This window comes from Hemiscyllium ocellatum, chromosome 5, assembly GCF_020745735.1.
Source record: "Hemiscyllium ocellatum isolate sHemOce1 chromosome 5, sHemOce1.pat.X.cur, whole genome shotgun sequence".
Taxonomy (NCBI): domain Eukaryota; kingdom Metazoa; phylum Chordata; class Chondrichthyes; order Orectolobiformes; family Hemiscylliidae; genus Hemiscyllium; species Hemiscyllium ocellatum.
Window position 1 is genome coordinate 130,831,483 of NC_083405.1, and position 26,071 is coordinate 130,857,553.

General features: G+C 48.4%; 1 protein-coding gene across 1 annotated transcript; it reads right to left on the reverse strand.

The window, feature by feature from the left end:
* Window positions 1-227: 227 nt before the first annotated feature.
* LOC132815866 (aquaporin-1-like) lies at window positions 228-25,862 on the reverse strand. Its single transcript, XM_060825201.1, has 4 exons — window positions 25,305-25,862; window positions 5,803-5,967; window positions 5,576-5,656; window positions 228-492 (listed from the first exon to the last, which is right to left on the reverse strand). The coding sequence occupies exons 1-4, from the start codon at window positions 25,671-25,673 to the stop codon at window positions 313-315; spliced, it is 795 nt and encodes a 264-aa protein (XP_060681184.1). The 5' UTR covers window positions 25,674-25,862; the 3' UTR covers window positions 228-312.
* Window positions 25,863-26,071: the final 209 nt, after the last annotated feature.

Genomic DNA, 26,071 nt, shown 5'->3' on the forward strand with positions numbered 1-26,071 from the left:
GCTGGGCTCAGACACCTCATCCCAAAGGAAGGCCATGAACCTCACCACCAGCATGGTGTCTCGCTCAAGCCCCCCAGGGGTTAAAAGAAGGAGGGGTGGGGAGGGTCAATCCTTCTAGATCTGCATTCACAACTCCCTCATCTTCCTGAGCCAACACCTGCAGGGAGGAGAACCCCAGACAATTCCCCACCCCCTCACCCCAGAACCTCCCCCCACCCCTTCCCTGGGTTTGAGTCTTGTTTGTTAGTCCCTCGGCCAGTGGGTGCCTCTCATCCCCCACCCCTTTCTCTCTCTCTCTCTCTCTCTCGTGTCTTATTTCGGCTTCATCTCCATCCGGGTGCTGTCGTCCTCTCCCTCCACGTCGTAGTCTTGGGTCTGGCCGTTAGTGAGCACCGTGAGGCGCTCAGAAAGGTCACCGAACCGCGAGGTCAGAGCAAAGTCATAGACAAAGGCGGCAGTTACTCCTCCGATGATGGGGCCCACCCAGTACACCTGGAGGGAGAAACAACCAGAGAGAGAGACAACTGAGGGGGCAGAGAGAGACCAGAGAGGGCGCAGACAGAGAGAGAGCAGAGAGGGAGCGGGGAGGGAACAGAGAGGGAGCAGAGAGAGAGAGAGCGGAGGGACAATGGAGAGGGAGAGCAGACAGATTAGAGAGAGGGCAGAGAGAGAGCGCGTGGAGAGGGAGCAGAGAGAGCGCAGATACAGGGCGTGGGAACAGGACCTGCCCCAGGAGGTGTGATGCGTTGAGGAGAGGTGAATGGACCATATGAAATCGGCAACGAGAAGGAAGGGTCAACTCTGACATTGAGCATCAGTGGGAAATTAATGAACACTGAGTCAGGGTTTTCACATGAGTGTGACAAAGTGTGTGGGTGAGAGTGAATGTGAGAACATGTGTAACTGTGTGACTGTGTGAACGTGTGTGAGAGTGTGTGGGTGAGAGTGAATGTGAGAAAGTGTGTGACTGAATGTCTGAGATTGCATGTGGCAGCGAGAGTGTGTGTGACTGTGAATGTGTGAGTGTGTGAGAGTGTGGGACTGTGTGTGACTGTGAGTCTGCAGGATCTTCAGTGTATGGATAAGTGTGTGTTAGTGAGTCCAAGTATGACCATATGCTGTTATATATGTCTGCACGTGTTGTATATAACAGACCATGTGTATATGTGACTGTGTGTGAGAGATAGTGTGTGTCTGTGTGAATATATAATTGACTGAGTGTGAGTTTGAGTGAATGTGTAAGTATATGAGTAGTGCATGAGTGTAAATGTGTATAACTGAGTGTGTATGGTTGTGTGTATAAACATGTAAATATGTGAGTGTGTAATTATGTGTATAACTAAGTGTGTACATGTATGTGTGTCTAAGTGTGTGTAAATGTTTATGAGTTTGAATAGGTGAACGTGTAAAATGTCAGTGTATCAATGTAAGTGTATGTGTCAATGTGAGTGTTAGTGTCAATGTGAGTGTGTCAATGTCAGTGTGGTTGTGTCAGTGTAAGTGTGAGTGTGTCAATGTCAGTGTGAGTGTGTCAGTGTGGGTGTGTCAGTGTAAGTGTGAGTGTGTCAATGTCAGTGCGAGTGTGTTAGTGTCAGTGTGAGTGTGTCAATGTCAGTGTGAGTGTGTCAGTGTGGGTGTGTCAGTGTAAGTGTGAGTGTGTCAATGTCAGTGTAAGTGTGTGTGTGTCAGTGTAAGGGCGACACGGTGGCACAGCGGTTAGCACTGCTGCCTCACAGCATCAGAGACCCGGGTTCAATTCCCGCCTCAGGCGACTGTCTGTGTGGAGTTTGCACATTCTCCCCGTGTCTGTGTGGGTTTCCTCCGGGTGCTCCGGTTTCCTCCCACAGTCCAAAGATGTGCAGGTCAGGGTGAATTGGCCATGCCAGTGTTTGGTAAGGGGTAAATGTAGGGGTATGGGTGGGTTGCGGGTCGGTGTGGACTTGTTGGGCCGAAGGGTCTGTTTCCACACTGTAAGTAATCTAATTTAGTGTCAGCGTAAGTGAGTCAATGTGTGTGTTAGTGTCAGTGCATGTATAAGTGTGAGTGTGTAAGTATGAGTGTGTCAGTATCAGTGTGTGTCTTAGTGTCAGTATAAATGTGTTAGTGTAAGTGTATCAATGTCAGTGTCTGTGTGAGTGTGTCAATTTTAGTGTAAGTGTGTATGTCAGTGTACGTGTGAGTGTGTCAGTGCATGTGTGAGTGTGTTAGTGTCAGTGCGTGTATCAGTGTAAGTGTGAGTGTTGGTGTCAGTGTAAGTGTGTAAGTATGAATGTGTCAATATCGGTGTGTGTGTTAGTGTCAGTATAAGTGTGTGTGTAAGTGTATCAATATCAGTGTGTCAGTGTCAGTGTTAGTGTGTGTGTCAATGTCAGTGTGAGTGTGTCAGTGTAAGTGTATGTGTCAATGTCAGTGTGAGTGTGTCAGTGTAAGTGTGAGTGTGTTAATGTGAGTGTGTGTATCAATGTCAGTGTGAGTGTGTCAGTGTCAGTGTAAGTGTGTCAATGTCAGTAAGAGTGTGTCAATGTCAGTGTGTCAGTGTAAGTGTGTATGTCAATGTCAGTGTGAGTGTGTCAGTGTAAGTGTGAGTGTGTCAATATCAGTGTGTGTGTTAGTGTCAGTATAAATGTGTGTGTCAGTGTAAGTGTATCAATATCAGTGTGAGTGTGTCAGTGTCAGTGTGTGTGTCAGCATGAGTGTGTCAATGTCAGTGTGTGTGTTAGTGTCAGTGTGAGTGTGTCACCGTGTCAGTGAGTGTGTCAATGTCAGTCTGTGTGTTAGTGTCAGTGTGAGTGTGTCAGTGTAAGTGTATGTGTCTGTGTCAGTGTCAGTGTGAGTGTGTCAATGTTAGTGTGTCAGTGTAAGTGTGTGTGTCAATGTCAGTGTGAGTGTGTCAGTGTCAGTGTGTGTGTCAGCGTGAGTGTGTCAATGTCAGTGTGTGTGTTAGTGTCAGTGTGAGTGTGTCAGTGTAAGTGTATGTGTCTGTGTCAGTGTCAGTGTAAGTGTGTGTGTCAATGTCAGTGTGAGTGTGTCAGTGTAAGTGTGTGTGTGTTAGTGTCAGTGTGAGTGTGTCAGTGTTAGTGTAAGTGTGAGCGTGTTAATGTCAGTGTGAGTGTGTTAGTGTCTGTGTGTGTGTTAGTGTCACTGTGAGCGTGTCAGTATCAGTGTGAGTATCAATGTCAGTGTAAGTGTGAGTGTGTTAATGTCAGTGTGAGTGTGTCAGTGTCAGTGTAAGTGTGAGTGTGTCAGTGTCAGTGTAAGTGTGTCAGTGTGAGTGTGTCAGTGTTAGTGTGTGTCAGTGCAAGTGTGTGTGTCAGTGTGTGTGTCAGTGTGTGTTAGTGTCAGTGTGAGTGTGTCAGTGTTAGTGTAAGTGTGAGCGTGTTAATGTCAGTGTGAGTGTGTCAGTGAAGTGTGAGTGCGTCAGTGTAAATGTGTCAATGTCAGTGAGAGTGTATCAATGTAAGTGTGTCAGTGTAAGTGTGTGTGTCAATGTCAGTGTGAGTGTGTCAATATCAGTGTGGGTGTGTTAGTATCAGTGTGTGTGTCAGTGATAGTGTGAGTGTGTCAGTGTCAGTGTGAGTGTGTCAGTGTTAGTGTGTGTGTCGGTGCAAGTGTGTGTGCCAGTGTGAGTGTGTCAGTGTGTGTGTTAGAGGCAGTGTGAGTGTGTCAGTCTAAATGTGAGTGTGTTAATGTCAGTGTGAGTGTGTCAGTGTCAGTGTGAGTGTGTCAGTGTCAGTGTAAGTGTTTTAGTATGAGTGTGAGTGTGTCAGTGTGTGTGTCAGTGATAGTGTGAGTGTGTCAGTGTCAGTGTGAGTGTGTCAGTGTTAGTGTGTGTGTCGGTGCAAGTGTGTGTGCCAGTGTGAGTGTGTCAGTGTGTGTGTTAGAGGCAGTGTGAGTGTGTCAGTGTAAATGTGAGTGTGTTAATGTCAGTGCGAGTGTGTCAGTGTCAGTGTGAGTGAGTCAGTGTCAATGTAAGCATGCCAGTGTCAGTGTGAGTGTGTCTGTGTGAGTGTGTCAGTGTCTGTGTGAGTGTGTCAGTGTGAGTGTGTCAGTGTCAGTGTGTGTGTCAGTGTGAGTGTGAGTGTGTCAGTGTGAGAGCGTCAGTGTCTGTGTGTCAGTGTGAATGTGTCAATGTGGGTGTGTGTCAGTGTGAGTGTGTCAGTGTGTCAGTGTAAGTGTGATCGTGTCGGTGTGAGTGTGTCAGTGTGAGTGTTTCAATGTGAGTATGTCAGTGTCAGAGTGAGTGTGTCGGTGTCAGTGTCAGTGTGAGTGTGTCAGTGTGTCAATGTGAGTATGTCAGTGCGAGTGTGTCAGTGTCAGTGTGAGTGAGTCAGTGTCAATGTAAGCATGCCAGTGTCAGTGTGAGTGTGTCTGTGTGAGTGTGTCAGTGTCTGTGTGAGTGTGTCAGTGTGAGTGTGTCAGTGTCAGTGTGTGTGTCAGTGTGAGTGTGAGTGTGTCAGTGTGAGAGCGTCAGTGTCTGTGTGTCAGTGTGTGTGTCAGTGTGTGAGTGCGTCAGTGTGAGTGTGTCAGTGTGAGTGTGTCAGTGTGTGTGTGTCAGTGTGAATGTGTCAATGTGGGTGTGTGTCAGTGTGAGTGTGTCAGTGTGTCAGTGTCAGTGTGTCAGTGTGAGTGTGAGTGTGTCAGTGTGAGTGTGTCAGTGTCAGTGTGTCAGTGTCAGTGTGTCAATGTGAGTATGTCAGTGTCAGAGTGAGTGTGTCGGTGTCAGTGTCAGTGTGAGTGTGGGTGTGTCAGTGTCAGTGTGTCAGTGTCAGTGTCAGTGTGTCAGTGTAAGTGTGAGTGTGTCAGTGTGAGTGTGTCAGTGTCAGTATATCAGTGTGAATGTGTCAGTGTCAGTGTGTCAGTGTAAGTGTGAGTGTGTCAGTGTCAGTGTGAGTGTGTCAGAGTGAGTGTGTCAGTGTCAGTGTCAGTGTGTGTGTGTCAGTGTCAGTGTGTGTGTCAGTGTCAGTGTCAGTGTGTCAGTGTCAGTGTGAGTGTCAGTGTGCCAGTGTGAGTGTGTCAGTGTGAGTGTGTCAGTGTGAGTGTGAGTGTGTCAGTGTGAGTGTGTCAGTGTCAGTGTGTCAGTGTGAGTGTGTCAGTGTCAGTGTAAGTGTGTCAGTGTGAGTGTGAGTGTGTCAGTGTCAGTGTGAGTGTGTCAGTGTGAGTGTGTGTGGTTACATGTGAAAATGTTGATCCTTTCTTCTGAATTATGACCTCCCTCTAGTGGTCAGGTTGAAAACTGCTGTGACCAATCTGCGAGAGACCTTCATTGTCTCATGGGATGTGAACGTCACTGATTTGTGACACAGCTTTAACTGTCCTTTACTCTGCTGACCTTGCCCTGCTAGAAGGAAGTGGTCATGGGTTTGGAAGGTGCTGTTTGAGGATCTTCGGTGAATTTCCACAATGCATCTGGTCCACCGTGCTGCTACTGAGCGTTGGTGGTGGAGGGGGTGGATGTTTGCGGGTGTGGTGCCAATCGAGCAGGGGGGCTGCTTGTGTGTCAGAGCCAAGGCATCCAGCACCACATCCGACTGCATTGAGATAATTAATGTCAGAGCCAAGACATCCAGCAACTCACCCAATGGTCTTTGAAGTTGCCGGTGATGACAGCAGGTCCAAAGGATCGGGCAGGATTCATCCCACAGCCAGTGAAGCCAATCTGAGAACAGCAGGGAACAATATGGGCATTAGACCACTTCATGGCCAGACATGACCACAATTACACGATTAGCTGCAGAGTCAATGCCCGAGGAAACACATAGCCATGAAACATAGAACAACCAGCATCCTGCTGATGGCACTCACCGCCATTAGGTGACCAATAGCAACCGATAGACCAATGGCCAGAGGACCAGAGCCAGAAAGATCCTTTCTCCGTTTATCAGTCGTCGCAAAGACACAGAGAACGAGCTGGAAGGTGATGATAATCTCAACACCCAGACCCTGTGCTGGGGTAACTCCTTCTGCAAGCTGAAAGACATAGGAAGGGCAATGACATGAAATTCTCACCCAGCAAGGATATCGAAAGACCAATCAGACCAGATCCACAAATCTGCACCACACTTCACACTCCCTACTCCCCGTCTGACCCTCAATATTAACGCTGACAGTGCAGCACTTCCTCAGCACTGATCTTCCGACAGTACGGCACTCCCTCAGCACTGACCCTCTGACAGTGTGGCACTCCCTCAGCACTGATCCGCTGACAGTGCAGCACTCCCTCAGCACTGACCCTCCAACAGAGCAGCACTCCCTCAGCACTGACCCTCTGATAGTGCGGCACTCCCTCAGCACTGATCCTCTGACAGTGCAGCACTCCCTCAGCACTTACCCTCTGACAGTGCAGCACTCCCTCAGCACTGACCCTCCGACAGTGTTGCACTCCCTCAGCACTGACCCTCCGACAGTGCTGCACTCCCTCAGCACTGACCCTCTGACAGTGCGGCACTCCCTCAGCACTGACCCTATGACAGTACAGCACTCCCTCAGCACTGACCCTATGACAGTACAGCACTCCCTCAGTACTGACCCTCTGACAGTACAGCACTCCCTCAGCACTGACCCTCTGATCCCATGTCACTATTTTCAAGAGGACAGCTTCTCCACCATGTCAGCCGGAACAACTTGTTGAAATTACTCAGCAGACTCTGAATCACTTTGCCATGGGCTTAGACTGACAGTGACGATATCAAACTGCAAGTCTGTCCTTCCTTATATAAACCTTCATAGCTAATCAGTGGGAGCACAGCTTTCAGCATTGGACTCCACACTATAGGAAGAATATTACCATCCAGGTTACAATGCAGGTTCAAGAGAATCTTTGTTTTATTTGTTCCTGTAATGTGAACATCGTTGGCTTGATCAGCATTTATAGCCCGTCCCTAGTTGCCCCTTGAGAAGGTGGGGGTGAGCTACCTTCTTGAACTACTGCAGTCCACCTGCTGTGGGTTGACCCACAATGCCCTGAGGGAGGGAATTCCAGGATTTTGACCCAGCGACGCTGAAGGAATGCCGATATATTTCCAAGTCAGGACGGTGAGTGGCTTGGAGGGGAACCTACAGAGGGTGGTGTGCCCATGTATCTGCTGCCCTTGTCCTTCCTGATGGAAGTGGTCATGGGTTTGGAAGGTGCTGTCTGAGGGACTTTGGTGAATTTCTCCAGTGCATCTTGTAGATAGGACACACTGCTGTTACTGAGCATCGGTGGGGGAGGGGGGTGGATGTTGAAAGGGTTGAACCTGGTGCTAACCATGTTTTGCTCAGGTTGGTGTAAAGCTTGTTCAGGTCCTGGAGTACAGAGCTTGTATATTGTTTATCCTTTTATTTAGGAGAAAGTGAGGACTGCAGATGCTGGAGATCAGAGCTGAAAATGTATTGCTGGAAAGCGCAGCAGGTCAGGCAGCATTCGGGGAGCAGGAGAATCGAGGTTTCGGGCATAAGCCCTTCTTGAAGAAGCTCTCTTCCTCCCTATCCTTTTATTTAACCTATTTTTCTCATCAACCATTCAGAGATGTTATTATAGGCCTCTGGAATAGCTAGGACTGGAACCTGGAGCTCCTGGTCCAGTGGTAGGGACATTACAACCACACCACAAAGAGGACCCTTCAATCTCCCTTTGACCTAATTTCTACAGAACCTGTTCAGAGATGTTATGACACACCCCTGGGACATAGAGTTTGAATATTACTCTTGGAGGAGATGGGCTGCTGATGCTTTTCACCAGGATAGAATCCCCGCAGAATGCCTGGACATATCCGAGGTTCTGACAGGGAACTGGACCCTCTGGACGTATATCACTTTCAGTATGAGTGAACCACAGTTCATGCCTCACTGCTAACCTTGAACTGGTTGAGGGCCAAAGGGCCTGTTCCTGAGCTGCATTGCTCTTTGGTTCTTACATTTCACTTTAACACAACTAACAGCCCAAGTGGAGTTGCTCAGCGAGTGCTGTCCAATCCCATCATAGAGGCATAGAGACGTACAGCACAGAAACAGACCCTTCGGCCCAACCTGTCCATGCCGACCAGATATCCCAACCCAATCTAGTCCCATCTGCCAGCACCCGGTCCATATCCCTCCAAACCCTTCCTATTCATATACCCATCCAAATGCCAGAGGGGTGGCACGGTGGCACAGTGGTTAGAACTGCTGCCTCACAGCGCCAGGGACCTGGGTTCAATTCCTGCCTCAGGCAACTGTCTGCGTGGAGTTTGCACATTCTCCCCGTGTCTGCGTGGGTTTCCTCCCACAGTCCAACGATGTGCAGGTTAGGTGAATTGGCCATGCTAAATTGCCCGTAGAGTTAGGTGAAGGGGTAAATGTAGGGGAATGGGTCTCCACCACATCCTCTGGCAGCTCATTCCATACATGTACCACCCTCTGTGAGAAAACGTTACCCCTTAGGTCTCTTTTATATCTTTCCCCTCTCACCCTAAACCTATGACCTCTAGTTCTGGACTCCCCCAACCCCATGCCCCTGTCCATGCCCCTCATAATTTTGTAAACCTCTATAAGGTCACCCCTCAGCCTCTGACACTTCAGGGAAAACAGCCCCAGCCTGTTCAGCCTCTCCCTGTAGCTCAAATCCTCCTTTTCTGAATCTTTTCTGAACCCTTTTCAAGTTTCACAACATCTTTCCGATAGGAGGGGAGACCGGAGTTGAACACAATATTCCAACGTCATCACGCTTAAGCTTTGACATTATGTTACAAGCCGGGACTGTGATCAATTGGCTGGGCCAAGGCAGGACCTGGCCAATGGTAAGCCCCCCCTGGGTCTTGACAGTGATGATGCCTGATCAGATGCTCACGGTTCAGTCTTGAGCAAGTAGGGTTGCCCTCCTTGTGATCCTGATTTTGGAAGTGAAAAATCAAGAGGTGTCAAAGGAGGCAAACTTTTATCTTTCGAGTGATGACATGGATCAGAGCAAGAAGCTTATATCTGTCTTCAAAAAAAAAATCAGGAGGGATGAATTCTTCATTTGTTGAGCTTTGAGGGAGTGGAATTAATCTCCCTCTCAGTGTTTCTGGCAGAAATAACACTCCGTTCGTAATTACTCCATAAAGCCATAAGATATGGCACGGTGGCACAGGGGTTAGCACTGCTGCCTCACAGCACCAGAGACCCGGGTTCAATTCCCGCCTCAGGCGACTGACTGTGTGGAGTTTGCACGTTCTCCCCGTGTCTGCGTGGGTTTCCTCCGGGTGCTCCGGTTTCCTCCCATAGTCCAAAGATGTGCGGGTCAGGTGAATTGACCAGGATAAATTGCCTGTAGTGTTAGGTGAAGGGGTAAATGTAGGGGAATGGGTGGGTTGCACTTCGACGGGTCAGTGTGGACTTGTTGGGCCGAAGGGCCTGTTTCCACACTGTAAGTAATCTAAATAAAAACCTCACATATTGGAGCAGAAATTAGGCCTTTCAGCCCATTGAGTCTGCTCTGCTATTCAATCATGGCTGATAGGTTTTCCAACCCCATTTTCCTGCTTTCTCCCTGTAACCTTTGATCCCCTTGGCAAATATCTATCTCAGTCTTAAATATACTCAATGACCTGGCCTCCCAGCCTTCTGTGGTAATGAATTCCACAGATACACTGCTCTCTGGCTGAAGAAGATTCTCCTTATCTCCATTCTAAAGGTCTTCCCTTAACTCTAAGGCTGTTCCCTCAGGTCCTAGTCTCTCCTGCCAATAACAACATCCTCCCAATGTCCACTCTGTCCAGGCCAGTCAGTATTTTGAAAGTTTCAATTAAATTCCCCACTCATCCATCGAGTATAGTCCTCGAACACTCCTCATGCGTTAAGCTGTTCATTTGACTGGAAGGTAAATGAGGCAGGTGTTAGGCAAACAGGCCTTTCAAATACCACTGCAGTCCAGGGAGCCCTGAGGCATTACAGTCACATTCCGGGAGATTCCCTGCGAACAGCGCAGCTCGCTGGAAGTTTTCTGCCAGTACTAAAACACTCCCAGGCAACTCCTGCAAATATTGACAGCATGCTTGGCATCCTGTCTGAAAACTGACACAGTGTGCAGCCAATATCGGGGAACCCTCAGGGAGCTCATTAGCTAGGAACCCGTACAAACACTGACATCTTCCCCAGGATCCCTGGAAGTATTACAGCATTAAGCATGAGAGTACCTATCGTCAAGTCCCATTCAGGGTAGAAGGCAGACTGATAGTCAAAGGCAATGCTGAGATAGCACACACGGATGGGCAAAATGGCCTCCGTCATGATTCTGTGGTTCTCTTCATGTCTCATGGGTACCCTGGCCTGCACCAACAACGCCAAACGTGCTGTCATATTGAAGGCTCCTGCTCCGGATGATCTCAGAGGACAGAGCAGTGGCTGTGTGGTTAATGTCACTAGACTAGTCATCCTCTAGACCAGGCTAAGGGAGATGAGTTTAAACGCCTACCAACACACTTGAATTAAATCAATTAAATTTAGAATTAAAAGCTTGTCTCAATAATAGTAACTATCATTGCTTCAGGTCAAAACACATCCTGTTCAACAATGCCCTTACTGCACTGCAGGGGAGTCAATGGCCAGTGGTATCATCACGTTACCAGTTGACCCCGGTAATATTCTGGGACCCTGGGTTCGAATCCTGCCCTGGTGGAGTTTCGATCCAAAAATCTGGAATGCAGAGTCTAATGATGAGCAGGAAACTGTTGATTGTCAGGAGAATCCGACCTGGTTCACCTTTAGGGAAGGAAATTGCCATCCTTACCTGGTCTGGCCTACACTTGACTCCAGACCCACAGCAATGTGGGTGACTCGAGGCAACTTGGGATGGGCAATAAGTGCTGGCCTAACCACAGATGCTGTCATCCACTGAATGAATGAAAGAAGGGAAATGAGCAGGGAGTAGGCCATTCAGCCCATCGAGTCTGCTCAGCCATTCAGTGAGATCGTGGCTGATCTGATAACCCTTAACTCCACTCTCCAGCCTCTTCCCCACAACCCTCGATTCTCTTCCTGATTAAAATGGTATCTCTCTCAGCCTTGAATGTACTTAACGACCCAGCCTCGACAGCCCTCTGCGGGAAAGAATTCCACAGATTCACTCCCCTCTGAGAAGAGACTCTCCTCATCCCGGTCTTAAATGTGTGACCCCCTCATTCTGAGACCGTACCCTCTGGGCCTAGACTCTCCCACAAGGGGAGACAACCTCTCCACATCCACCCTGTCACGTCCCCTAAGGAGGTTGGATGTTTCAATACAGTTGTCTTCTGCTTCTAAACTCCAATGACTACAGGCCCAACCTATTCAATCTCTTCTCACAAGACCATACCAGGAACCAGCCTAGTGAACCTTCTCTGGACTGCTTCCATTGCCCATTTACCTTTCATTCTTACTTTGCTCTACATGTGACTCCAGACCCCTAGCGATGGCGCTCACTCTTCACTGGCCTTTGGAAAACCTGAGCTAGCCACTGATTAGATTAGAATCCCTACAGGTGTGGAAACAGGCCCTTCGGCCCAACAAGTCAACACTGACCCTCTGAAGAGTACCCCACCCTGACTCATTTCCCTCTGACCAGTGCACCAAACACTATGGGGCAATTTTAGCATGGCCAATTCACCCTAACCTGCACATCTTTGTGACTGTGGGAGGAAACCGGAGTAAACCCACACAGACACAGGGAGAATGTGCAAACTCCACACAGACAGTTGCCCGAGGCTGGAATCAAACCTGGGACCCTGGCGCTGTGAGGCAGCAGTGCTAACCACTCAGCCACCGTGCCGCCCCCTCAGGCACTGAGTTCAGGGGAAATTGGGGATGGGCACCAAGTGCTGGCTGCACCAATGAGGCCCCAATCCCATGAAAAAATGAAAGAAAGAGAGACGTCTTCGGGTGAGGACTGTATCAGAACGGTAGCAATAGGTTCCTGCATAAATACTTCCTGACATTCCAGTCTAATCCTGAATGTCGGTGTTATTTCTATCAGAAGCAATGAGAGGGGAACTAACTCCATCTCCTCATAACTCCTCATGGAATGAAGAATTATTTTCCTGTAGGCTTTTCTTCATCAGATGCCAATTTATGCTGCATCTGACCCCTTGCTCTGAAACCTAAGGTCACTCAAATACAAAAGTGCTTTGCTTTGATCAGTCGATGTTGTTTCACCCAACGCCCTCTGAAACAGCACCCGGACAATCAAAGCCCTTATTTTAGTAAATGGGTGTTGTATCAGAGGAGGAAGATAGTTACAGCAAAGGCCCAAGCATTCAGAGGGCTAGGCTCATGATCAAGTGACCTCAACACAGGATTTGGGAATCTTGTGGCTACATAGCAGGATGTGGTCATAGACACCTAAACAGACCCTTTGGTCATGTGATGACCAGTGACACCATTTGTAATGTTCAATGACAAAGTCATAGAGTTGTACAGCACGGAAACAGACCCTTTGGTCCAACTCATCTTAACCCAATCTAGTCCCATTTGCCAGCACCCAGCCCATATCCCCCCAAACCGTTCCTATTCAAATACCCATCCAGATGCCTTTTAAATGTTGTAATTGTACCAAGGTCCACCACTTCCTCTGGCAGCTCATTCCATACACGTACCAACCTCTGCATAAAAAAGTTGCCCCTTAGGTCTCTTTTATATCTTTCGCCTCTCACCCTAAACCTATGCCCTCTAGTTCTGGACTCCCCCACCCCAGGGAAAAGACTTTGTGTATTTATCCTATCCATACCCCTCATAATTTTGTAAACCTCTATAAGGTCACCCCTCAGCCTCCGATGCTCCAGGGAAAACAGCCCCAGCCTGTTTGGCCTCTTCCTGTAGCTCAAATCCTCCAACCCTGGCAACATCCTTGTAAATTTTTTATGAACCCTTTCAAGTTTCACAACATCTTTCCTGTAGCAGGGAGACCAGATTTCAACACAGTATTCCAAAAGTGATCTATCCCATGTCTTGTAAAGCTGCAACATGACACCCAACTCCTATAAAGGGATCTAAGGGGGTGACGTTTTCACACAGAGGGGAGTGCGTGCATGGAATGAGCTGCCAGAGGAAGTGGTGGAGGCTGGTACAATTACAGCATTTAAAAGGCATCTGGATGGGTATATGAATAGGAAGGGTTTGGAGGGATATGGGCCAAGTGCTGGCAAATTGGACTAGATTAAGTTCGGATATCTGGTTGGCGCGAATGAGTTGGACCAAAGGGTCTATTTCCATGCTATACATCCCTCTGAGTCTCCCTAACAAATCAGGACAGAAAAAGGCCATTTGGCCCATTGGGTCTACACCAACCCTCCAAAGAGCACCCCATCCAGACCCTCCTGCTCCTCGGATGCTGCCTGACCTGCTGTGCTTTTCCAGCACCACACTCTCGACCCCATTCTCTTGTAACCTTGAATTTCCCATGGCCAACCCATCCAGCTTGCACATCCCCAAACACTATGGGCAAATTCCCTTGGCCAGTCGATCCTAACCTGCATATAGAATATAGAACATAGAAAAGTACAGCATAGAACAGGCCCTTCGGCCTACAATGTTGTGCCGAGGATTTATCCTTATGGAAAATAAAATAATCTTACCTACGCACCCCTCAACTCACTGCTATCCATGTGCATGTCCAGCAGTCGCTTAAATGTCCCTAATGACTCTGCTTCCACCACCACCGCTGGCAACGCATTCCATGCATTCACAACTCTCTGTGTAAAGAACCTTCCTCTGACATCCCCTCTATACCTTCCTCCTAATATCTTAAAACTATGACCCCTCGTACCAGTCAGTCCTGCCCTGGGGAAAAGTCTCTGGCTATTGACTCTATCCATGCCTCTCATTACCTTGTACACCTCGATCAGGTCTCCTCTCTTCCTCCTTCTCTCCAGAGAGAAAAGTCTGAGCTTAGTCAACCTCTCTTTGTAAGATAAGCCCTCCAGTCCAGGCAGCATCCTGGTAAACCTCCTTTGCACCCTCTTTCCTATAGTAGGGCATCTTTGGACTATGGAAGGAAACCGGAGCACCCGGAGGGAGCCCACACAGACACGGGGAGAATGCGCATACTCCACCCCCAGACAGTTCACCTTGCCAGCGAAACCCCTCTTTGGTGAACAAACAGAGATAATAGGTTTGGTTAACCGCTTGGTTACTGAGTTGGGTTTCAGGGAGTGCCTTTGTGAAAGGAAGAGAGTTGAGAGAGAGAGTGTGTGGATCGGGGGGGAGTCACAGAGCTTAGAGAACCACATCCAGAAGCACACCACACTGATGGAGCAACAAAACTGAGGAGCGGTATGGCAGCTCAGTGGCTAGCACTGCTGCCTCACAGCACTAGGGACCTGGGTTCGATTCCAGCCTCCGGCGACTATCAGTGTGGAGTTTGCACATTCTCACAGTGTCTGCGTGGGCTTCCTCCAGGTGCTCTGTTTCCTCCTATAAATCCAAAGATGTGCAGTTTAGATTAGATTAGATTCCTTACAATGCGGAAACAGGCCCTTCGGCCCAACTAGTCCACGCCGACCCTCTGAAGAGTAACCCACCCAGACTCTTTTCCCTCTGAATAAGTGCACCTAACACTATGGGACAATTTAGCATGGCCAATTCACCCTAACCTGCACATCTTTGGAATGTGGGAGGAAACCGGAGCACCCGGAGGAAACCCATACAGACACGGGGAGAATGTGCAAACTCCACATAGACACTTGTCCGAGGCTGGAATGGAACCTGGGACCATGGTGCTGTGAGGCAGCAGTGCTAACCACTGAACGACAAATTAGCCATGCTAAATTGTCCATAGTGTTAGGTGCATTAGTCACAGGGAGATGGGTCTGGGTGGGTTGCTCTTCTGAGGGTCGGTGTGGACTTGTTGGGCTGAAGGGTCTGTTTCCACACTGTTGGGAATCTAATCTAAAAATGCAAAGACATGGAAGGGTCAGAATTGGAGGTTTAGTTTCATGGATCCATATAGGACAGAGGAGGCCCTTCAGCCCATTGAATCTGCACCCCGAAAGTACAAAGCAAACTACACTGTCCCACTTTCTAGTATTTGGCCCATAGTCATGAATTGAAAATAGCCAGTTCAAGTAGTCATCCACGCTCTTGTGTTGAGGTTGTACAGGACATTACTCAGCCCACTTCTGGAATACTGTGTACAGTTCCGGTCTCCCCTGTTAGAGCGAGGATATTATCAAACTGGAGAGGATGCAGAAGAGATTAACCAGGATGTTACCGGGAATGGAGGGCTTGAGCTATAAGGAGAGGCGGGATGCGCTGGGACGTTTTTCTGTGCGGCGTAGGAGGTTGAGAGGTGACCTCATAGAGGTTTATAAAATCATGAGGGGCACTGATAAGGTGTGGGGGATTTCAAGGCGAGGGAGAAAGATAGTAAAAAGACACTGAGGGGCAATTTTTCCACATGGAGAATGGTTCATGTGTGGGATGAACTTTCAGAGGAAGTGGTGGATGCGGATACAGTTACAATGTTTAATAGGACATTTGGATAAGTACATGAATAGGAAAGGTTTGGAGGGATATGGGTCAGGAGCAGGCAGGTGAGATTAGTTTACGGACTGGTCTGTTTCTGTGCTGCATGTCTCTGTGACTCTACCTTTTAAAGGTTATGAGGTTTCCCACCTCAACTCCCCCCCAGACAGTACATCCCAGACCCCACCACCCTCTGGGTGGAAAAGAAGCTTTACTTCAAATCCCCCCTAAACCTCCCGCCTTTCACTTAAAAATCATCTCCCAGGTTTGCAGAGATCACAAAGAAATACCAGGCTGGAGGCCATAGAGTTAGAGAGAGTTACTGTGATCTATCGAGACGGTCTCAAGAGATCTGAAAGCAAGAAAGTTAATTTTAAGATTGAAGTGTTTGGAATTCAGAGGCTAAAGTTCTCTAAGTCTCTGCTGCTTGTTAAAAAGGTTTGTGGAAAGGAAGGTCTCACACACAAAACGATAAATTGCGTTAATTTGTGTACAAAGGTTTTTGCAGTGGGAACACAAAGTGCTTCAGAGGCAGAATGACTTTGAAGCAAAAGAAATTCCTTGTGAAATGAAATAAAAACTCACATGGCTGTGTTTTGGGAATCGAATCTGTTTTGTTGGCTTTCAATTAAACTATTTTTTCCGGTTGTGAGTTTTAAAAGCCAATTAAAATCAACAGGGGACATAATTAAATCCTCTCTGGTTCAGTCCCATCGGTACCGCCATCACTCCCCACCTCCTGCCCTGTAACCACCACCAGGTCAGACTCATCGGGTTCACACAGATTGTGGTAGAACCAGGGGAACAGTAAGGGGTTGAAGCACACATTGAAGAACGACAAATTTGAAAGAGTTCAGGAAAGGTTGTTGCTGGGGTTAGAGGGTTTTATCTACAGAGAAAGTCAGAGTCATAGAGACATGCAGCACGGAAACAGACCCTTCGATCCAACGTATCCATGCTGACCAGATATCCTAAATTAATCCAGCCCAATTTCCCAGCACTTGGCCCATATCCCTCTAAACCCAACAGGCTGGGGCTGTTTTCCCTGGAGCTTTGGAGGCTGAAGGTGACTTCAAGTGAGCAGCACGGTGGCACAGTGGTTAGCACTGCTGCCTCACAGCGCCAGAGATCCGCGTTCAATTCCCGTCTCAGGTGACTGTCTGTGTGGGGTTTGCACATTCTCCCCGTGTCTGCGTGGGTTTCCTCCGGGTGCTCCAGTTTCCTCCCACAGTCCAAAGATGTGCGGGTCAGGTGAATTGGCCATGCTAAATTGCCCGTAGTGTGGGGTAAGGGGTAAATGTAGGGGAATGGGTGGGTTGTGCTTCGGCGGGTCGGTGTGGACTTGTTGGGCCGAAGGGCCTGTTTCCACACTGTAAGTAATCTAATCTAAATCGTGGAGGTTTATAAAATCATGAGGGGCATTGATAGGGTGAATAGGCAAGGTCTTTTCTCCAGGGTAGGGGAGCCCAGAACTAGAGGGCATAGGTTTAAGATGAGAGGGGAAAGATTTAAAAGGGTCCTAAGGGGGGCAACATTTTCACACTGAGGGTGGTACGTGTATGGAACGAGCTGCCAGAGGAAGTGGTGGAGGCTGGTACAATTATAACATTTAAGAGGCATTTGGATGAGTATATGAATAGGAAGGGTTTGGAGGGATATGGGCTGGGTGCTGGCAAATGGGACTAGATTGGGTTGGGATATCTGGTTGGCATGGATGAGCTGGACTGAAGGGTCTGTTTCCGTGCTGTACATCTCTATGAAGGGTCTGTTTCTGTGCTGCACATCTCTATAATGCTATGACGCTATGACGCTGTGTGCAAAGCTGAGAAACAAAGTCAAAGGATAAAACCAGATTTTTGCAGCTAAATTTCTCTATAATTGAATTAAAGCAATCACATGATTTGTTTAATGGGTTTATATGGACCAACAAATCACCAGATTTCACAAGTTCTTTCCTGCCTGCTCAGAGTGTTTATAATTTTATAGAGCCCTATTCTCCACCTGCCAGTGAACCTTGCTCATTGTACTTCACCAGTGTAGGATTTTGGACTTTAATTGTGATATTTCAAGAAAGGAAGGACTTGAAGCTTCGGATTAAAAGACTGTTTTTTGGGGTGCAGGACATCAGAGTAAACCATTCGGCCCCTTTGAACCTAGCCCACCAATCATGGTTCCTCATGGTTCATCATCTTCCTGGACTCCATTTCTCCCAATCCCTCTGTCCCCTGAAAGGCTATTACCTATCCCAGCAGTTCAGGCAGCATCCAAAGTGCAGCAAAATCAATGTTTCGGGCAAAAGTCCATCATCAGGATCAGCCATTCCTGATGAAGGGCTTTTGCCCGAAACGTCGATTTCGCTGTACTTTGGATGCTGCCTGAACTGCTGTGCTCTTCCAGCACCACTGATCCAGAATCTGGTTTCCAGCATCTGCAGTCATTGTTTTTACCTCTATTACCTATCCCAGTTTTAACCATCTTCAAAGATTGAGCATTGAAATCCCTCTGGGGGGGAAAGTATAGTTGAAGACCTTTCATTCCAATCAGCTCTCAATAGGACATACTGATATCAGGATAGTCTTCAAAGTGTGTTTACAGAGACTGAGGGATCACAACTCCAGTGATGTAGAGTCATAGAATCATACAGCTGTATAGCACAGAAACAGACCATTCGGTCCAACTTGTCCATGTTGACCAGATATCCTAAATTCATCTCATTCCATTTGCCAGCATTTGGCCCATATCCCTCTAAACCCTTCCTATTCATATACCAATCCAAATGCCTCTTAAATGTTGCAATTGTACCAGCCTCCACCACTTCCTCTGGCAGCTCATTCCATACACGTACCACCCTCTGCGTGAAAAAGTTGCCCCTCAGGTCCCTTTTAAATCTTCCCCCTCTCACCCTAAATCTATGCCCTCTAGTTCTGGACTCCTCAACTCCAGGGAAAAGACCTTGTCTATTTACCCTATCCAAGCCCCTCATGACTTTATAAACTTTTATATAGCCACCCCCCTCAGCCTCCAATGCTCCAGGGTAAACAGCCCCAGCCTATCCAGCCTCTCCCCGCTGCTCATCCCCAGCAACATCCTTGCAAATCTCTTCTGACCCTTTTCACGTTTCACAACATCTTTCCTACAGGAGGGAGACCAGAATTGAACACGGTGCTCCAAAAGTGCCCTGACCAATATCCTGAACAGCTACAAATGATGTCCCAACTCCTATACCGAAAGCAGCAACCAGTGCTTGGTCAAGTGGAAGTGCCTCAGACTCCCCCTATAGCTCAAACCCTCCAACCCAGCAATATCCTCAAAACCTAGGTCCAGGTGGGAGATGTCAGGTAGCTGCCTCTTTCCCAGTGAACAGTGATCCAGGGAAAAGGTGCCAGCACATGAGTGCTCTGCATTGATTCACCCAATTCTTCCAAACGACCTGCTTCTGTCTGTGACATAGGAGGCAAGAGGGGAGGTGATGACCGAGTGGCCTTATCGTTGGACTGTTAATCCAGTGACCCAGATAACGTTCTGGTGGGTTCAAATCCTGCCAAGGCGTATGGGGGAATTTGAATTCAATTTTTAAAAATCTAAGGATGACCATGGGTTGATTGTCAGAAAACCCCAACTAGGTCACTAATGTCCTTTAGGGAAGGACACTCTCTCAGACAACAACTCACCAGGACAAAGGACCCGATACCCAGCATGAGCAAAACCAACGTAGTGTACAAAATCCCATGCAAGGACTGCACAAAACACTACATAGGACAAACAGGGAGACAGCTAACAAACCGCATCCACAAGCATCAACTGGCCACAAAACAACACGACCAGCTATCCCTAGTAGCCGTACACTCAGATGACAAACAATATGAATTCGATTCGGACAACACCACCATTATAGGACAGGCCAAACAGAGAACAGCCAGGGAATTCCTAGAAGCATGGCACTCATCCACGAATTCGATCAACAGACACATCGACCTAGACCCTATATACCGGCCACTGCAGCGAACAGCTAATGACAACCGGAAGCGGCAGATTCAAACCACTATAAATGCCGGAGGAATCAGCACAGAAGCGCTTCACAGGAGGCTCCCAAGCACTGAGGATGTCACCTAGAAAGGGGACGAAACGTTTGCAACAAAAACTCCCAGCTCGGCGAACAGAACCACAACAAGGAAACTGCCATCCTCACCTGTTCTGGCCTACACGTGACTCCAGCCCCACAGCAATGTGATTGACTCTTAACTGCCCTCTGGGCAATTAGGAATGGGCAATAAATACTGAACCTAGCCAGCGATGCCCTCATCCTGTGAATAAATATTAAAAATGCTACGTCAAGGAAGCAGAAAGGCCAGAGAGAACTCTGAGGCTAGGTTCTAACTTGTCTAAAAAGGCTCAGAAAGCCCTTTGCCGAATTATATCCTGGGATTTTAAGCCCTACTTCTGTCATTCCCAGGAGATTTTCTTTATCTGCACCGAATGTGGCTGTTGTTGACTGAGCTGCAATTTGCTCCTCCCACCGTCCCATTGTGGTGGTGAGCTGCCTTCTTGAACCGCTGCAGTCCACCCGCTGTGGGATGACCCACAATGCCCTGAGGGAGGGAGTTCCAGGATGTTGACCCGGCGACACTCGAGGTGGGAGGCGCAGTGGCTCAGTGGTCAGCATTGCTGCCCACAGCACCAGGGACCCAGGTTCGATTCCAGCCTCGGGTGACTATCTATGTGGAGTTTGCACGCTCTCTGCATGGGTTTCCTCCGGGTGCTCTGATTTCCTCCCACAATCCAAAGATTTGCTCGTCTTGCTATCAGAGCAGACTCAATGGCCCGCTTACCTAATGGTCGCACACAATGTTGTGACTCTGCCTGCCAGTGGGTCTGCAGGCTGCTTCGAGAGAAACCAATCACTTGTGATAATGTCTGCTTCATAACTTCCAACATGTTTTACGTGTGCCAGACATTGTAGACTTGAACAAAGAACTGACAGCTGATGTTCTAATTAGGTGTTTTCACTGCTGTCTTCAAACTGAACCTTAGAATCAACAGGACCACACTGTCTCGTTGATTTTAACCTTACTGTGAATCCTCTTTCAAGGATGCCTGCCTTGAAGAAGTTTTCCTCCTCTCTCTACAAGAATCTCAGGGAGTCCCTCTCCCACTGCAACTCCCAGGTCATTTCCTCTGCCCTGAAGCTCTTCAACCATGTCATGAAACAAACTCGGTACCACAGCCACATTTGCTTCCTCAGTGATGTTACTCTCTCCCCACCCCCACCCTCCTCTAACTTATCTCTCCACGCTTCAGGCTCACTGCCATTATTCCTGATGAAGGGCTTTTGCCCGAAACGTCCATTTCGCTGCTCGTTGGATGCTGCCTGAACTGCTGTGCTCTTCCAGCACCACTGATCCACACTGTCCATTAGCCAGGTCTCATTCCACCCAGCTTCCAGCAGTGAAAGGGTGGGGCAAAAAATTCACCCCGAACTCCTGGAGCAGCTTTCACACCAAGTTACAACCTCTCCAGCAGGTCAAACTGATCTCAGAGGGACTGGAGATTCACCAGCATCACACCCGAACTTAAGAGGGTTAAGTTGCAAGTGGCAATTATACACACACCTAGGTTCACTGCTGACATTCAGAGCAATTTGATTGAGATGGTATGAGGAACATATAACCATAGGAGCCCTACAGTGTGGAAGCAAGCCATTCAGAGGACCTCATTTCCCCTCCCCCCACCTTACCCCAGTTTCAACCTTCTAGCTCAGCACCATCCCCATGACCTGTCCTACCAGCCAATCTACCTTCCCACCCATCCACTCCACCCTCCTCTCTGACCTATCACCTTCGTCCCCAACCCCATCCACCCATTGTACTCTTTGACTTGAACCCAGGTCCCTGGCGCTGTGAGGTAGCAGCGCTAACCACTGAGGCACCGTGCCACCAATGAAAAAAAGCTGTCTCTGCCAGAAGGAGTTATCTGGAATTGGGGGGTAAAATCAAAGCAAAACAAAGTTGTCAGATGAAAGTCCGGAAAAATCAGATCTCTGTGCAAGGCACTGTCAACATTTGCAACTGGGACTTGATGCTAGACCAATGCCTAATTCCAAAATCAGGGATGGATCGAATTTTTTCATTCCAAGGCACTGAAAGTTATGGTACAGTTGGTTCTGATATAACACAATTGTTTTGTTCTCATGTGATCTCACGTTATAAAGAAAATTGTACAATAGCCAGCACGCAATGGGGCCAGAATTGTGTTAGAGCCAATACAGGTGAGGAAAGGTCATGTTCTGCAAATAACCGTCTAAATTCTTCAATCCCATTGTAGCCAATTTATGTTAAAGTAACACACGTTATAGCAAAACCAACTGTATCTGGAGGTAGGTTACAGCTCAGTTTTGGTTCAGGGGTAGAGGGGTGTTTTCGAAGAACCCCCCCCATGTCCACGGTTATGCAGCATGTTAGCATTAGGACCTACTAAAGAAAGGAACAATCTGAAAATCGGTCAAAGGTCTATCAGGATAACCCGATACAATCTATATGACTGATACTAAAGCAGCTCACTGCACACTCATTGACTCCTGGTGTCAGTTGCGATCTCCACCATGAGTCACTTACTGTGCAGGACAGACAGCCTTCCACCCAGGGACTGAGCAGCAGCATAAGGGCAGGACCGACGAGTTTACAAATATGCACACATCATATACACATAATATACACACCATATACACACCCATATACACGTACCACATATACCCATGTGTACACACACCATATACACCCACCAGGTACACCCACCGTGTACACTCACAATATACACATACCATATACACATTCAATATACACACGATATGTACCCACATATACACACACAAAATACACATATAACATATACCACATATAAACTTATTCACAGGCTAACATATATACTCCTGACATATATCTACACCATATACAGCCACATATACATGCACCATATACACATACATATATACACACCATATACACCCACATACACATTCAATATACACACAAGATTTACACCCGTATATACACTTACACCATATACACACAACATACAGACAGGCTAACATACACCCACACTTACATACACCACATACACATACATACACACACCATATATACGCATCATATATACACAGCATAAACAAACACATATATACACATACATATATACACCTGCATATACAGGGAAAAACTGAGGACTGCTAATGCTGGAGATGAGAGTTGAGAGTGTGACCCAGCACACTGACATATGAACACACCGTATGCACACACTATATTCCCCCTTATATGCACACCATGTACACAGGCTAACATACATACACCTACATACACACTGAGATCAGAGACGGAACCCTAGCATACATACACCCTCATATACACTGAAGGCCGTACACACATGCTAATACACATTGTTTTCTGGGACAGACACATGGCTATGGAAATGCCAGCACTAGTGTTTCCGGCTGCAGATCTGAGCGGCAGAAGGTGAGCTTTGTCTGTGTCACTAGCGAGCTCCCCCAGCCAGAGCTGCAGCTGCAGGTCACCAGTCAGTCTGACACACACCCCACCCCACAAACCTCTGTGAGCATTACCTTGGACTGGAATTTCAAGCCGGGGAGGGGGGGGGGAATGTGCTGGGGTGTCACTCTGCAATCCGGGTCGGGGTTTGTTCCCCTGGAACAGGCTTCGTGTGAAGAATAAGCGAGATCTCAGAACCGCTAGTAATTACGTAGATGGACCGAATGGAAAAGATGAATAAGCTACAGGGACAGACAATGCGCGTTAAGGTTCGGGGTGGGGGGAATACATCTATGGTGTCGCGGGGGAATATTTGACACAAACTATTGATTGGCATACTGCAAATTGTGGAGACAGTGAGGACTGCAGATGCTGGAGCTCAGAGTCGAGAGGGTGGTGCTGGAAAAGCTCAGCAGGTCAGGCAGCATCCGAGGAGCAGGAGAGTCAATGTTTCGGGGCATAAACCCTTCATCAGGAATCATTTCTCTAGCAATCCAGCCGTGGCGAATCCTGCACACCAGACAGGGACGGGATCCCAAAATTCACCGGCTGAGGGTCTACGGTAATAAAGTTACAGGGAGAACCAGTTTGGTTTTGATTTGGGAAGATCTCTGGTCTAGAGGCTACGCCGTTCCGGTGCTCCATCAGGGACAGAGATTTGCAAACAGTATTGCCCTGACAACTCTCCAGCACCCGGAGCAGTGGTGCCGGAAGAACACAGCCGCCCAGGCAGCATCCAAGGGGCAGCAGCATAAGGGCCGGACCGACAAGTTATTTACAAATATACACACATCGTATACACATAACATACACAAGTCTCGACAGCACTTCAGTCTCTCACTGTTACCCTTTCTTTCATACATATGTTTATACAATGGATTTATTGATATAAAGTTTGCAGAAACTTTTGTTGCAAATATCGAACACTTTCCTGAGTCCCTTTTCGCTACAAACGCCGTTCGATACAAACACAATTTGTTTTTCTTAAAAGGGCAATGCCAGCTTTTAAAATCCCCCCCTTGCTGATTCGATACAACTACTATCTGACACTCTCGGCGATCAATTCACCCTCCGCCAACATCCCATCTCTCTCTCTTCCCACCCCGCTCCCCTCCCAGACTCAAAATCTTCCTCTCTCCTTCCCGATTTAACTGAAATTCGGTCCAGGCGTTACGGCTATTGGGATGGTTATTTGAAGAGGTAAAATATGAGGTCTGCAGATGCTGGAGATCACAGTTGAAAATATGTTGCTGGTTAAAGCACAGCAGGTTAGGCAGCATCCAAGGAATAGGAAATTCGACGTTTCGGGCATAAGCCCTTCATCAGGAATCCTGAAACGTCGAATTTCCTATTCCTTGGATGCTGCCTGACCTGCTGTGCTTTAACCAGCAACACATTTTCAGCTGGTTATTTGAAGAGACATGGTGTGCCAGCAAAAGGCAGGATGATTGGTAACGACGCTGGTCTGCAGAGCCAGGCGGGCCGAATGGCCTCCCTCAGCGCTGTGACAATGCCATTCTTCACAGTGGGACCCACAAGCCCAATACCGTTCAAATCCCGCATTTTAAAGATTTGAGCTAAGAGGATTTTGTTTAGAATATAAGGACCAGGAGCAGGGAGGAGGCCATTCAGCCCCTCCAGCCTACTCCACCATTTCATAGGATCATGGCTGATCTCATCTCAGACACAACTCCGCTATCCTGCCTCGCAGCGCCAGGGACCCGGGTTCAATTCCCTCCTCAGGTGACTGACTGTGCGGTGAAAATGTGTTGCTGGAAAAGCGCAGCAGGTCAGGCAGCATCCAAGGAACAGGAAATTCGACGTTTCAGGCATAAGCCCTTTCGTGATGAAGGGCTTATGCCCGAAACTTTGAATCACCTGTTCCTTGGATGCTGCCTGACCTGCTGCGCTTTTCCAGCAACACATTTTCAGCTCTGATCTCCAGCATCTGCAGACCTCACTTTCTCCTCGACTGTCTGTGTGGAGTTTGCACATTCTCCCCGTGTCTGCGTGCGTTTCCTCCGGGTGCTCCGGTTTCCTCCCACAGTCCAAAGATGTGCGGGTCAGGGTGAATTGGCCATGCTAAATTGTCCCGTAGTGTTAGGGGTGAATATAGGGTAGAGGGAATGGGTCTGGGTGGGTTACTGTTCGGAGGGTCAGAGTGGACTTGTCGGGCCGAAGGGCCTGTTCCTACACTGTAGGTAATCTAATCTAAGCTGACATTTCCACATCCCTGCTGGTGAGAAATTCTCCAACCCAGCACCCCCGCGCTCTCTGTGGTCCCCACCAGCTCCCGGTGGTGTTTACCGCTTTAAGAAGGGTGAAGGCACTCACCGCGTTGAGTCCGAGGGTGCTGTTCCTGGATGCGGGAGTGACCCCCAGGAGCAGAGCGCTGGCAGCTACCGCGCCCAGGAGCTGCGAGGCGATGTAGAGCAGGGCCCGCAGCAGGCTGACCTGACAGCCGGCCAGCAGCCCCAGGGTCACCGCTGGGTTCAGGTGCCCCCCGCTCAGGTGGCCCAGGCTCTGTGCCATGGTGGCGATGGCCAAGCCGAAGGTCAGGGAGATCTGGACGATGTCCGCGGGGTACCCGCTGGGGGTCCACTTGGTAGCCGAGCCGGTGCTCAGGAAGACGAAGATGGTCACCCCCAGGAATTCAGCCAGGACCGCTCTCCAGAAGGAGGAGCGCTGCAACTCCCGGACCATCCTCCAAATTCCCTCAGCAAAGGGGCTCAGACTTGCTCTGTCCTCCCCCACCACCAAAGCCCCCTCTTTTTTAAATCCCCACTCTCTTTTATTCCCTCTGTGTGCCTGGGGGGAGCAGATGGGAAGCAAAGTTAGTGGGAACTGCAACAGGCGAGGTATTTTTATAGAGGAGTTCTCTCAGGGGGTGGGGACAGAGGCGTTTTCCACACTCTTAGCCTCGAACATTGAACCTTACAACGCTGTTCCCAGCCCCTGAGCGCCCGCCAGGCAGCAGACAACTCAATGTCCTGGCATTGCTGAGAATCTGAAACACACGCACAGAGTGCTAGAGAAACATAGCAGATCTGGCAGCCTCTGTGGAAAGACAGAGAGAGACAGAAACAAGAGTTAACTTTTGA